The sequence below is a fragment of the Crassostrea angulata genome, chromosome 4 (assembly GCF_025612915.1).
Source record: "Crassostrea angulata isolate pt1a10 chromosome 4, ASM2561291v2, whole genome shotgun sequence".
Lineage (NCBI taxonomy): Eukaryota > Metazoa > Mollusca > Bivalvia > Ostreida > Ostreidae > Magallana > Magallana angulata.
Genome location: NC_069114.1, coordinates 41,234,158 through 41,248,247, shown reverse-complemented (window position 1 = coordinate 41,248,247; position 14,090 = coordinate 41,234,158). Strand labels below are relative to the sequence as shown.

General features: G+C 34.3%; 2 protein-coding genes across 2 annotated transcripts; one reads left to right on the top strand and one right to left on the bottom strand.

Annotated features, from left to right (window-relative positions):
• Positions 1–5,775: 5,775 nt before the first annotated feature.
• On the top strand, positions 5,776–9,961 carry LOC128180421 (cilia- and flagella-associated protein 300-like). Its single transcript, XM_052848531.1, has 7 exons — positions 5,776–5,960; positions 7,569–7,650; positions 7,869–7,938; positions 8,298–8,464; positions 8,832–9,004; positions 9,310–9,376; positions 9,567–9,961. The coding sequence occupies exons 1-7, from the start codon at positions 5,860–5,862 to the stop codon at positions 9,693–9,695; spliced, it is 789 nt and encodes a 262-aa protein (XP_052704491.1). The 5' UTR covers positions 5,776–5,859; the 3' UTR covers positions 9,696–9,961.
• Positions 9,962–9,996: 35 nt separating this feature from the next.
• Positions 9,997–14,035, bottom strand: LOC128180422 (putative lipoyltransferase 2, mitochondrial). Its single transcript, XM_052848532.1, has 3 exons — positions 13,930–14,035; positions 13,285–13,831; positions 9,997–10,330 (listed from the first exon to the last, which is right to left on the bottom strand). Exons 2-3 carry the CDS (start codon positions 13,739–13,741, stop codon positions 10,005–10,007), a joined length of 783 nt encoding a protein of 260 aa, XP_052704492.1. The 5' UTR covers positions 13,742–13,831; positions 13,930–14,035; the 3' UTR covers positions 9,997–10,004.
• Between the last annotated feature and the right edge of the window lie 55 nt (positions 14,036–14,090).

Here is a 14,090-nt window from a genome sequence, read left to right as displayed (position 1 = left end):
ATGTGTAGACTGGCATAATCATCTATACGTGTAAGTCATTGTTTTTGCATAACTACTGCATGCATACTTACTGCACATCATTGTCAGATACCCACGGTTGATCGCATCTTTTACTGATAAGTAAAAGACGCGATCACCCGTGGGTATCCGACGATGACTGCACATTCGCTCGTTATTTCATTAACTCAACTATTCAATTTCAAATCACTCTCAGCAATACTAATTTTTTCCCATAAATTTAGAATTATTTTAGGGAGTAAAAAAAATTTTTTTTATTTAACATTGTGTTATTTATCTGCATGAGTAAAGGAGAACTTAAAACAGAACCATTCAGACCCCACAATGGACAATCCTCTGGGAGAGTGCTTAGAACCATAATAACAGGAGCTTGGACTTTGGGTAGTTGTGTCAAACAGCAATGTCACGTATGCCTGTCTATTTCATTGCTGCCCACTCAGTGACTACGCAATCGGTGCATATTTCACTTGAATCCAGCATCATTTTTAACATGTTTTGACGCAAGAAGTGATAGCTACGTCCTACGGAAAGTCCAAGGCCTTGTAATAATGGTTCTAAATGTATTGCTAGTAGAACAACCTGCAACACCTTTTAATACATCTTCGCTAGCCAAGGATTTCTGATCCGCACCGCTTCTCACGAAGAGGGTTCGTGAAAAGCGGTGCGGATCAGAAACCCTTGGCTAGCGAAGATGCTTTAGATATAGCTAAGAGCCAACATGGGAAAACGTTGTAGATGTTGTAAAAAGAGCAAGGTCCAGCTCTTGGATCAAGCAGAATTCCGTACAAAGTTTTAACAAACGTTGCCCACAGCTATTTCGTCGACTTTGGAAGCTCCTTAAAGTTATGGGGATGAAAAAAATAATCGAAAAACGCCAGCAAGATAAGCCAGTTAAAAACAATATCCTTCCTAAGTGTAGAGGGTTAAAATGTTTTTTTTGTTGTTGCTGTATTGGCATGGAGACTGAAAGCATTACATGGCCAACAGCGGCTACATTACGATACTTCAGTGCGAAAAGGGGGGGGGGGGGGTCTCGGATTTTCAAGATGCCTTGAACATATCAGTGCAATACGGTTACCACAGCAGAATAAATCATGGAGACCAAACAGCAGTTTGGCTAGACCTATCAAAATTAATGCTGATAACTTCGCACTCGTTCATCATAAAAGTCAAGTATTACCACAATGTACATTGTACCTAACAAAATCCAAGAAATCATCAAAAGATACTTTGACAATATATTTCTCAGATTCACTATGACCCAAGACATCAACTGGAATAAGACTACAAGAAAACAGAATATTTGAAGTGAGCTGGGCTAAAATACAGTTTAAACCCAAGAAGTCTGATTATAAAGAATGATCGACAAAGTAACAAATAAATTCACTTTGAAAATATGAGGAAATACCATATACAACTATAGTAGACACACCCGGCGTGAAATGCCTTTAAAAATTGTTTGATTTCAGTCTGAAACACCAAAGAATTAAACACCAAACAAAGAAAGAAAGAAGGGCAGATAAGACGGATTTGCTAGGGAAGTACCAACATGACTAAATTTTGACCGCTGACCCTCAAGGAGGTCAAGACACTGGAAGCATTGGAAATCAAAGTACTGAAGTACTGACGGGAGTTGATTTTATCGATTAATATTTATCTTAAAATCAACGATGTGTTATTTTCCTTGGCAAGTAGTTTATAGCGAGCGCAGCGAGGCGGCGCGAAGCGCCGCTCGCGTAGCGAGCTCCATAGACAACGTGTACGAACGGAGGAAATTCGAGTTGAAATCTGCACATTGTTCAAAGAAAATTTTATGAGGCCACGTGAAAACGTTCTACTATCCCAGTGATCCTTTGCGGTGCATAGCAACATGGTGGAATAGAAAGTGTTACTACGGAAAATTCTTACCTCTACATCGCATACATCATTTTCATTTAACAATAAAAAAAAAATCCTTCTAAAAACATTACAGTAAACAACACATAAGCTTACGTAAAAAAACTGAACTTTTGCTGACATATGACGTCATTTCCTTCTCCGAATTTGTCCGACAATTTACGAAAACTGTCGAGCGCAAAAGAATGTTAACTATGACGTCACAAAGATCTCGCGTTTTAAAGGTCATAGGAAACGATATCCTGACCATTTGAGTTATATACGGGAATGAGTTCATAAGTGCCTATTTAATAAGACTGACATTGTTTTTTGGATATTTTATGCAAAATGTGAGCGCCACAGTCGATCAAAATTACTTAATCGGGAAAAGGAACATTGACTTACGCGGCTTACCTCCCTTGCTTATGACGTCAGTAAGACCCAATCGCCTTATAAAGCTATGTTGTGAATACAAATATCCATGTCATTTTGCAGCATTTTAAAAGAAAAAAAAACCTATTTTTTATAAAAACTTGTATAATTATACAATAATCAACCACGTCAGTATTTTTTCTCTCAAGAAATGAAATCGTGTGCGTTTTTATTTACATGTAATAGCGTGTACATAATGATATTCAGTTTCGAGACTGCAGGGAGAATAAATGATTTTCTTCATAGATCCACATGCAAGTATAATATAATTTTAATATAAGCATATTTATATGTTTTATTTTGATCTTTTTAATGAAATTGACAAATTCAGAAATAAATCTGATCGTTTTTTTCCCATTTGCACGTTCATGCAATTCATTAAGATTTTTTTCTAAACAACTTGTAGGCCTCATTGTGCTTCATTCGCTTCACGATTATATTGCTTGTTTCACTTTCAAATTCACAAATATGTTACCATTTAATTATTTTTAGTTTAAGAGAAATCTTCAAATGTTTTGTTTTTGAAATGTGTACTTGAATGTGCGGTGTTTTGATTTTAAAACGTGTATGCGCGGTGTTTACATCACAGATCCCTTTTATCTCACTTTCTTCCGCAATGTTTTCTTTCGTGTTTTTTTATTATTATTGATGCTTGTTCTTAATAAAATCTGTTGATTATCTTCACATTCGTTCACAACTATTTTTATCAAACAACCGATTTATTTTACCGATACATTTCTAAATCCTTAAATGCCATATTTCCGCGATCTAATTTAATAAAACGTTAATACACGTGTACACAAAGTATTGTCTAAAGATATTGCTACTTTTATATATCAATAAGTCAGAAATTTATATTATTTCGAAATAAAATTTAAGAATAATTTTGCGGCATTTTATAGCAGCTCTTAAATACAAACTATGTACACAATGCCTCAAACATTTTCATTGGCCTGCCTTATATACTTTTTTATGTGACAACATAAATCAAATCAATTTAAATGCTTTAATTCCCTTTAAATGTAGCTCAATCATTATACGTACCGAAGAAGAAAAGGATGTTTCTATTTCAAAAGGATAGGGATAATTCATTAATCAGCTGTAAATGTTGGAGCATTTCTTTCGTTAATTTTCCACTCCAGTACGGAATTTTCATCATGATTTTACTTTTGTGAGAAGCTGATATTAGATTGATTCATTAACGACCAATTAAAACTAAGTCATCTGTAGGCTACTACGAAATCAAATGATCTCATTTGAAAAGAAAGACACGTTCATATATGCAAAAATTACTAAAATTTAATCGATAAACTACTGTAAAATTACACTAGTTTTGATGCATTGTTTACATCGGTGGGTCTTTGTGACGTCATAAATCCACAAAATCAAGAACGATAAGCGGGCAAGAATTTTTTCAGGTGCTCAGTTTTCACGGTTATTTCTCAGTAATGCGAAGGCAAAATAATCTTACATCATGTATTTTAACATTTGTTTATACCTAGCTTTATATTCATGAAAGAAAATCATAGTGTTAAAAATCGTTTCATATGACCTTTAATTTCCCGCGATACATTTGGAGGTTGATCAAGCTTATGTACTGGATCATGTAGGAAGTACTCAGTATCAGTGTTAACGGTGACTCTTTGGCTGATTAGTTTTGTTTTGATGATTTTTTTTTTTTGCTTAGTAAATACACATGCAAGTTCCATGCTAAATTTATTGTCATATTGATCCAATCATATATGCATACGTTAGGTAGGTGACAAAAAATTATTAAGAAAGAAAAGTCTAATCATTATTAGATCTACGTGCAGCCACGTCATTTTGTAATGAATAGATAAATGAAAAGAATTAAACTGTTAAAATATCTACCGGTACATGTATTTGTTATATAGTTGCATATGTGGTCAAATAATATTGGATATCACACACTAAGAAAGGGGTGAGGGGGTGGCACATGTCTACAAAGCTTATATAGCGTACAAAAATTAAAAAGATTTAAAAAAAAATTAATGTCACTGAGGAAAATAATTAAAACACGTGTTACAACAAGGAACAAAATGAGAAATAACAAACAAAATTTATTTTTACTGATTTTAATGATCATTATTAAAAGGTAAAGAAAAGATAAAACATAATTGTATCTACATAAAAAAAAAACGGCGTTGTTTATCAAAATATTTTAATACAATGTAAGTCTGTTTAACATTTTATTAATGCTCAGTGGTAGTTTGTTTAAGTGTATAAGACTAGGAAGGGGCCATTGGAATAAAAGTTTGATAATTTCGGGTTCTTTGCGGTGGTAAAAGTTTTCGAGACAAAGCCAAAGTTTTTTGGTTAGGGCAAGTCCACGGGTTGCATTTAACAATGATGACAGATGTGTGGTTCCTTCTGCGCTCGCCCCAACGGTCACACCGTAAAACATATTAATCTCTATTTGAATTACGCACATTTTTATAATATGGATTCTTGCACTTTTCCGACAAGAATTTCGAGAAAACCTCTTATGAATCATGTTGTGTAAAATTTAAAAATAGAATTGATTTCATCAAACTATGTATCGGTATTCGAAATATTTCGAAAAGTGTATGGATCCTACCAATAATGAACTCTAGTCTCGTTCAACCAGATGCTCGGCTGTCTCCGTTAATCTCCGTCAAGTAAGAGATACCAGGTCACGTGATATAGCTCGTGCGACCTCTAAATATAGACTGACTCTCAGCTTGTCGGAGATGTACGGAGACAGCCGATGGTTGAACGAGACTATATTGAACTCTGGCGTAGGAATACACACGACTGCAAAAAACTTCTAAATTGTTCGTACTATTTAAAATCTGACTATTTCTTAGATATTTATAAATAAGTTTCCTTAAAAAAAATGCTTCAGCGTACATTACATCGAATATATCGATCATTTTCAAGAACTAACTCTTGTCAGCGGTGATGATTTGTGCTTAGGTCCAAACACTGTTTCAGTTTCGGTTTGCCAGAGTAACTGCATAGGAGAGTTGATAAAAATCAACTCCCAAAAACAGTAAATGAATTTCTCTGGATGTGGCTAGGCCTAGGGGTCCCACCATGCTTAACAAGTCTTTGACTGTACATACAGTGACTCATGCATCCAAACTCCAGCTGCCAATATCATCCTTGGCAGACAAATTCAAGGTTGCAAACGCCAGGCTTGTTCTCACGTTAAAGATTCAAAAGACAAGAAGATGCGGTACGGTACATAGGCGTCGGAACCGGCGGGGGGGGGGGGGGGCTGGGGGCTGGGGGGCTGATTCATTTTTTTCATGATTTTCATGATTTCGAGAACTAGGCTTAAAAGACTTCATTTGTCATATAGCCAAAACGAAGTGAAAAACGAAGTGGCGGGGGCGGGTACCAGACTATTGTATTTCACCTGAGCGACCTATTAAAGGAACAAGCTGTTTTCTCTCTCACAAACACTTTTTTGACTAAGATCATTTACAAGCATAAAAAAGATTTTCATGTTTGCCGCACGACAAAACAAGAATTTTCTCGAAAAGAAAGATGTCAGGTGATAATGGTCCGAAGTATACGTTCCAGTTTTTGGATGGAAGAAAATTTCCCTCTTTCGATACGAAAGAGAACAAAGAATTCTTCTTGAAATGGTTTGTACAGCATTGTTGCTAGAGACGCTCATTCATTTTGAATAGTCGCGAATTTGTTCTTCATAAAGAAAATTTCTGTTAAATTAAAGAAACGCTGTATTTTCATTTTGCCAGAATTTTGCTATTGATTTTTATATTCAATTTTTCATAAGACTTTCCATGTAATACAACTGTAAAAGATTTGAGAAAAGTGTATATATATATATCCTTGTGTGCCCATATTTCGGCAGTCTTTATCTATAGGTCCTCTTTTCAGATAAAATGAGTAATAATTTTGAAAGCTAAGACATTTATCTTGAATATCAATCATAGCTTGCTGTGTTAACATAATTTGATCAACCTTTTTACTTTGTGTTATTTAAATATACAATATTAAAGTATAAATTACTCAACAAAATTATGGGGGCCGCCATTACTGGGTCCTAAATTCAACGATTGCTCTCCATTGTCTTGTCAGTTAAATTTATCCTCACAACATTACTTGTTTTTCATTAATGAATCTTTGGTCTTTGCAGACGATACACCATGTGTTTCGTCATAGTGTTTATATTTTTGTGTTACGATGATTTAAATTCAGGGTAATGGTGGATTAACAAAATTTGCTGTTCTTTGTGAGGAAAAATTCATAAATTAATTTCTTACTTGTTTGAAATGCATTTTGATAAATACTAAGCCAGTTGATTGCTAGTCTATCATAGTATCATATGCATACAAAATTTCTCTTATTTCTGCGAAAACGAGCGAGATGTAAACAAAAGATAAATTAAACACCGTCGAAATTTGGACCCTGTTGATTTTAGAACCTTCGACCATATTTTAGGCTTAGAAAGTATGTATGAGCCTATACAGCTTATAATATACATGTATAATAATTATACTTGTTTATCACTTTGATATCCATGCCCCAGATATTAGGGATAAATTCTAGACCTTCAGAACCCACCCACCTAGCACTGTGTGTGGCCAACATGCTGTATTCACTTGGACATCTATAGGCAAATGGCTTATGCGATGACAAGCTGAATCGCCACATATATGTACATTGGACATGTAAACTACGCAGTAATTGAGATAGAGGAGAAAATTTTTCAGTGGATTATAAGGTTGCATTAGAAATATAGAACAATTATTATGGAACAGAAATATTGTTAAACTCTGAAATAATTTATTAAGTTATGCGAGTATAACCTGGGTTGGGGCAGTTAATTTACGCTTTATAATCCGCGAAGTAGAGTATAAAAAGCGTAAATTGCTCCAACCCAGGTTATATGTGTATAACTTGGGTAGATATTGAGTTTATTCCTTATAATTTAATTTCCTGTGATTTACTGTAAAAATTGAGTTCGCTTTACTTTTTAAAATACTAATCTGTTCAAATTTTCAAACGTAACGTCAAGCGGATTAGTATGTTTTTGACGGTGGTGCATTGTGACGTATCTTGTGACGTGCAAGCCAGGTTATACTAATTGAACTAAATTTTTCTATCCAGTCAAATGCTGTGTTACAACCAGAATTAAATTATATAACCATAACCCTACTTCAGGATTAAACTTGGAAACTTCAGAACCTACTTTCAGAGCAGTATATAAATGTAATACTTCTTCCTAGGTCTATGAAAGGGAGACTGTGTGTGCAGATGTTCAGCTTTGACCAGCCATTTCAACCCTACCAAAAAGATGACTTTGCTAAGGTAATATATTACACATGTATACTTTGAGTAAAAGCAAAGCACATATCTGAAGATTGAAATGTTCTTGCAATATGTGTTTTATGTTATCAGGTCCTAATCAGGACAAAGCATTCATCTATATATAGTCACTTACAAGCAGATATAAGGGGTGAAATCTGAAATCTTACCATGGATTATGAGCTATCCATTTATTTTTTAATTTATGATCAATTCAACAGGATTTTATGAAAGATCCAAATGTGATTTCCAATTTACGGATGATATCAGGAGACAAATGGACAGTAGTTGGTATGTTACAGTTAGCTACACATTTCTTAAAGAGTAAACTTATGCTAATTATAATATAGACTTTTTCTTATTCACTTGTGTTTGTCCAATATCAGGCACATAGCATTGTTTTTGAAAGGGGGAGCTTATCCAAAAAAAAAAAAAAAGAAAAAAAAGTTTAAGTGTAATAAAATCCCAATTCATTGTTTTGGTTATTGATAAAAAATAATTCATTATTTCTGATATGACTGTATGAGTCATAATCCTAGGTACTACTAAAAGTCCATATTTTTAATAATATACATTCATATTAAATGCACAAAATATTTGTTATTTAGAATATGCAAGATAACTTTAAATTTTCCTTATACATTTTCCAGGCATTCCAGCTACAAGTGTCACTGCTGAACCTGTGCCCTGTTCTGTCTTGTCCATGACTTTCTTTGACAGACTGACAGAGAACAATGTCGTCAGAGAGTCCGGGCATATCAGTAAATGTTTTGATGAGTTCTGTGGAGAGTTCACAATCTCAGATGAGTTGAGAAAAGTAAGATATGTATACAAATATAAAGTACCGGTATACAGATAGAGTTCTCTATACAGTTAAGACACAGTTACAGTGAACTCACTTATATTGAATTCATGCATACTTTGATCAAAGTCAGTTTCATTCCCCCAAGTCATAATTAAATGGTATGAAAATAAAGCCTACCAGATATAACTAACTATTGTTGTAATTAATTGAATTCAAAAGGAATCAAAATTGTTTTCCCTTGCACCTTACTATAAGCCTGTTTCATTGTAGTACTCTGCACTCAGCCTATATATTTTACTTTCATAGTTTTATTCACAATATACAAGAACTAATAGATCACACTATAAATTTTTACAACTGTTTTACAACGTTTTTTTAGATGCTGCTGATTGATGACTCTGACAACTACTGCTTGTATAGTGATTCAGAGAGGGATGAGTTTTTGTTTCGAATCTTTTTCCACATTTGTCTGGGTGGCCGCTTCAACCAGTATGAAGATGAAATACAGCCCTATCTAGATGTCACCAAACAGGTCTACAAAGATCTCATCAGGTACACATATAGGTTTCATGATACATTTATCTATTTCTTAAATATTTGATATAAATGATCTTTAGTGGAACCTTGTCAATCAATACACCTTCAAACTATTATAAATGAGAACAGGGCATTGTTTTACAAAAGAACTTTCGACCATGCAAAATTCATAAATGCTCATTATTTAAAAGTGACTAGCCCCCCCTAGCCCCCCCCCCCCCCCCCCCCCCCCCCCCCCCCGGTTCCGACGCTAAGTGATAAGTATAATCATTATACTGTACAATTTCTTAATTCAATAGTATTTTTATTTTTCAATTTAGTGTTCAGAAAAATCCAGAAACTAAAGAACTTAATATTGTATCCTGTGTGTTCAAGCTCACTGCAAAAGTAAGTACTATATGCATCTAAAAAATATTGAAATAAATGTTGAATGATGTCTAAAAACCATGTTAATACTTTTCATCCTTCATAAAGATAAAAATATTGTAACATTTTGAAAAAAAAATCAACGTTTTTTTTAAGACATTGAAATCATTAATGCATTGATTTATGCATTGGTTGATATTTCTCTTGCCAGGATGGAGACAGTATGTTTTATCCAGCCAAGATGGAACATGAAAACACATTCTCTTATCTTGTGGTGGACCCTATTAAAAGGACTGCAACTGTGTTTTATCATAATTTTGGTGCAAGTGAATTTGAGTGATACATTATACATGTACCGGAATTTAGGAATTGATTACCGTACAACAGATATGATGCAGATGTTGCCCAATCTAAGCAATATGGAGATTCTTCATTTTCGTGTCTCAAGGAAAAATGTTCAGATTTCAGGGCCAAAAAATCATGAAAATTTACATATTAACAGCTAGACAAAGACTCGCAAAATACAGCTTTGTATTTATTTTCTCAATTGCAATATTCTGTTTAATTCAGTGATGAAGGAATAAAATAAAAGAAATGACAGATTTGTATATGATTTTAACCTTTTTATTAAATACATGCATAAAGCACACTAAATGTAGCTAGCATTGTTTATTTTTTGTTTAAATGCAGATTTTATTCTCATTTGTATGGTTTTTAATTCACTCTCCTTTAAAATTGAAAGATCTTGATTAGAAAGATGTTCAAAAGATAGGTCACAATCAAACTGCTTCTTAAAACTTTCTATAAATGGCCAAATTGCATCTTGAACTTTGACCTCTTCTTCCAGTTCCTCAGTAAGGGAAGTAACTCCTTTGTCCTCTATTCCACATGGTACGATGTGTTTATACCAGTCAAGATCTGTGTTGCAGTTTAGGGATATTCCATGAGTTGTTATAAAGCGACTCCCATGAATTCCTTGAGGATATTAAAGAACACATATATTTTAAAATGCCTTTACCTTTCCTGCAGATGTTACATTGATTACAATTAAAAGAATTTAACAGCCACTGGATAATTATGCAGTACATGTACCAGTATGCTATTTTTAATAATCTCAAATGTATAAAACACAAAATTGTTATCATGGTAATATGTACAGTACATTTACTGACAAATTGATAACTACTGGTACATGAATGTACCTTACTATTTCTTGAAAGGCCAAACCTAAATCCAAAAATTTACACCCTAACAATACACAAAACGCCTATCAAAAGTGTTCTGCATGGTAGTTACTGTATGGTAGACAGTAATTAAAACATTCCGAGTCATGTGACAAATAGCAAATAAAAGACTCTGGTGTATTATTAGGTAGAAGAATATAATTTTCAGTATGAGAAAAATATATGACATTATGCCTGTGCATACATTGTACTCTATTTGAAGCCCTTTACAAAGCACATGGAATTGTTCTTGAAAAAGTTGTTGGGGGGGGGGGGGGGGCAGCCAGTCTTGAAAAGCAAAAAATAAAATAGTTTGAAATTTTGTGCTACACTTAAAAAAATCCTCACCCTATAGTTTGGGGGGGGGGGGGGGTATGTCATGTTGATATATTTACATTTTCCAGTGTCTTTGCCTGTGATAACACTACATATCAATTTTGTACTATAAAACCCATAATACAAATGACACCAAATTCAGGGGCCAGCGGGGTTTGCTTATTAAGGTCTTCCGTTTCCAACGGAAGACCTTATTGTTTTCGTACTGTTTCTTATTATTATTTTTTTCCACAAATTTTGTGCACGCGATTTCTCAGAAACTATTCGGCCGATTTTGACCATTTTTTCACAGATGATTGCCAGAGGTCATAATTCTAGACTTTTTTTGAAATTTTGAAATCGTCACTTCCGGTACCGAGTTACGATGGATTTTCTATTTTTTACGCCCTTTTTTGTGCAGAGCTGATCTCAGAAACTATTAGAGATATGAATGCGAAATTTTCAGGATAGGTAGTCTATAGTTTGAAGTTGTGCACTATTATATTGTTTTACGCCAGTGGCGCCATTTCTGTGAGCTCGCCTAGGCATGAAAAATGAGTACGAATTTTCATTCAAAATTTTCATACGTCAGGGGTGTGCAATTACCATCGCCCGACGCCCGGGGCTACCGATTTTAGAGGTCGGGCTAGCAAAAACATTAACTGTGGTAGCCCGTCGGGCTAGTAAATCATAACCAGAGTTGGCAAAATATGCCGGTAAATTTGCAGTGTCCTAGTGGGAAAAGTGTATCGTCATTGTTATCACAGAGGCATAATATCTGCTCCTTTTAAGTCATGATAGCCTTCAAATTTCTTAAGCATTTTTTTCTCGTGCTACATTCTTCTGAGAAAAAACACTCTGCTGTAAGTTTCACACTTTGAAGTTTTACCGACAGTGTTGACCTGACCAGTGGCTAGACGAGATAGTCACGCCTCACTGCACATGGCTTCCGTAGTTACCTGTGCAGCTGTTTCAAGTGACATCACTGTAAAATGATTCCTTTTTCTTTAATATGTATTCATTGGCTTTTTTTGATATGATTTTTTTTACAGAGAGAGAGAGAGAGAGAGAAAGAGAAAGAGAGAGATGCATTACAGAGATATTATAAATTTCTGCACCAACTATTCTCATGAACACATTTTTAAGTGACCTGCTTGGTGAATTAAAAAAAAAATTCATATTTTGCATATTATTTGTGCATTTTCCATTATTTTTAATTAAAATTTACCATTACGTAATTAATTGCATAGTTGTATTTTGTACATGGAAATTAAACAGGATAAAATGCATGCACACATAGATAGTTGCAGTGATTTTATAGAGTCTGTTCACATTCACAATGTTATATGTTTGGGTTTTATTATATTAACAGTACCCAAACCAATTTTGTAACTAAAATGTGAGAGATCAATGAAGTTGAATATTTTTGAACTAGTCTACCACAGAAAACATGCAAGTAATAAATATTTTGTATATTAATAATTATATACTAGCATCATACAGGAGAAAGCATTATGTACATAAAATTTAGGTTTTTTTTATAAAATGAAATGTCGACATGTCTGAAATAGTCTGGCTAGTAACTTTGAATCTTGGGCTAGTAATTTTGGTACTCCCACTAGCCCCTGGGCTAGTGGCCAAATTTTGTAATTGCACACCCCTGCTTTGATCTGTATCTTTTTATCAGTTGATATTTTGTTAAACAATATATAACAAAAGTGGTAGAAAATCAAAAGTTCTTTCCAATAAAATCAAGAAAAAGGGGCTGGCCCCTTTAATTGGGGACCAAGAGACTCGTAAAATCCATTACGAATAACTTGAAAACGATAAATATTTTGTTATGCACTATAGAATCAAAGTTGTTGAACACTACATTATCGGTTTGAAAAAGTCATCGTCAGGCCCATGTTTGACGTAATTAGGGATTTGTATTCATTGCCTTAAAAAACATTTTTTTTTTGGGGGGGGGGGGGGTGTTAATTTTGAAATTGTATCGATATTTCGTGGTATCGTTTTAAATAAAAAACAAATCGGACGGAAGACCTACTCGTTACTCGTAACGAGGTCGTATCTAGTTTATATTTTTATATTTAATCGTACGATGGCTTAAAATTATATAAATATAAGTAATAGGGAATCATTCTTTGAATATTAATTATGAGGTGATAATTTCGGTCGGGGCGTGATCAAATCTATCATAAAGCCCGTCGGGCTTTATTGGATTTGATCACGCCCCGACCGAAATTATCACCTCATAATACTCAAAAAATGATTCCTTATTCCTTATTTACACGCATCCAAAAATGTGGGGGTGATTGTGATAAGTAACCAAAAAATTTCAAACACATATTTCTATTAAACTTGTTTTTGGTACATGGACTGTATGTATACCTATGGCTCCAATTTTTCTGTCCTCTATCCACACTCCAGTCTCTTGGTCAGCATTTGCCATCAAACCAAACCTCCTACACATATCAATCATGGTTTTCTCCAAGGCACACACGTACCACTTCATGCTTGACTTGAAATGTTTCAAATTGATGATCGGGTATGCGACTAATTGTCCTGGGCCATGATATGTAATAAGGCCTCCTCTATCTGTACGGACAAAGTCAGCTCCAGTCGCTAGCAGTTTTTTTTCAGTTTCTTCTTCATAATTCTTGCTGCGGATCCCAACTGTGTACACAGGGTCATGTTCAACTAACAAAAGAGTGTCACTCGCCGATGGTGTTTTACCATGTAGGGAGTCAATATGATTCTGTTTGTACTTATTCTGGACTATTTCTGCCTCCTTAAATCCCATGCGACCCAGATTTACAACTTGAACGAGTCGAGAGGCTTTATTCATTTTCAGTTGAGTTTCTATGCTAGTTGTGACAGTGCATTTTACTTGGCACTTGGGTAGCTATACAGGTAAAGACCTACGCGCCTTGTATATCTGAAATGAAATGAAATGTAAAAATATGAATTGAATAAATAATATTGCCACAGTAAAGAGCCACTTATTAACCCAACCCTTAAAGGAAAAAAACCTACCTTTAGCTTTCTATATACAAAATTACTGAAATATTATATTGCATTAGACAGGCTCTGTGACAGTTTTGGGGTCAAAGCAAAAATGAAAGTAGAAGTAAAACAAAATGCTAGTTAACCCGTTCATAAAGGCTAATAAAACTTTTCTATTGATTTTTAGTTCA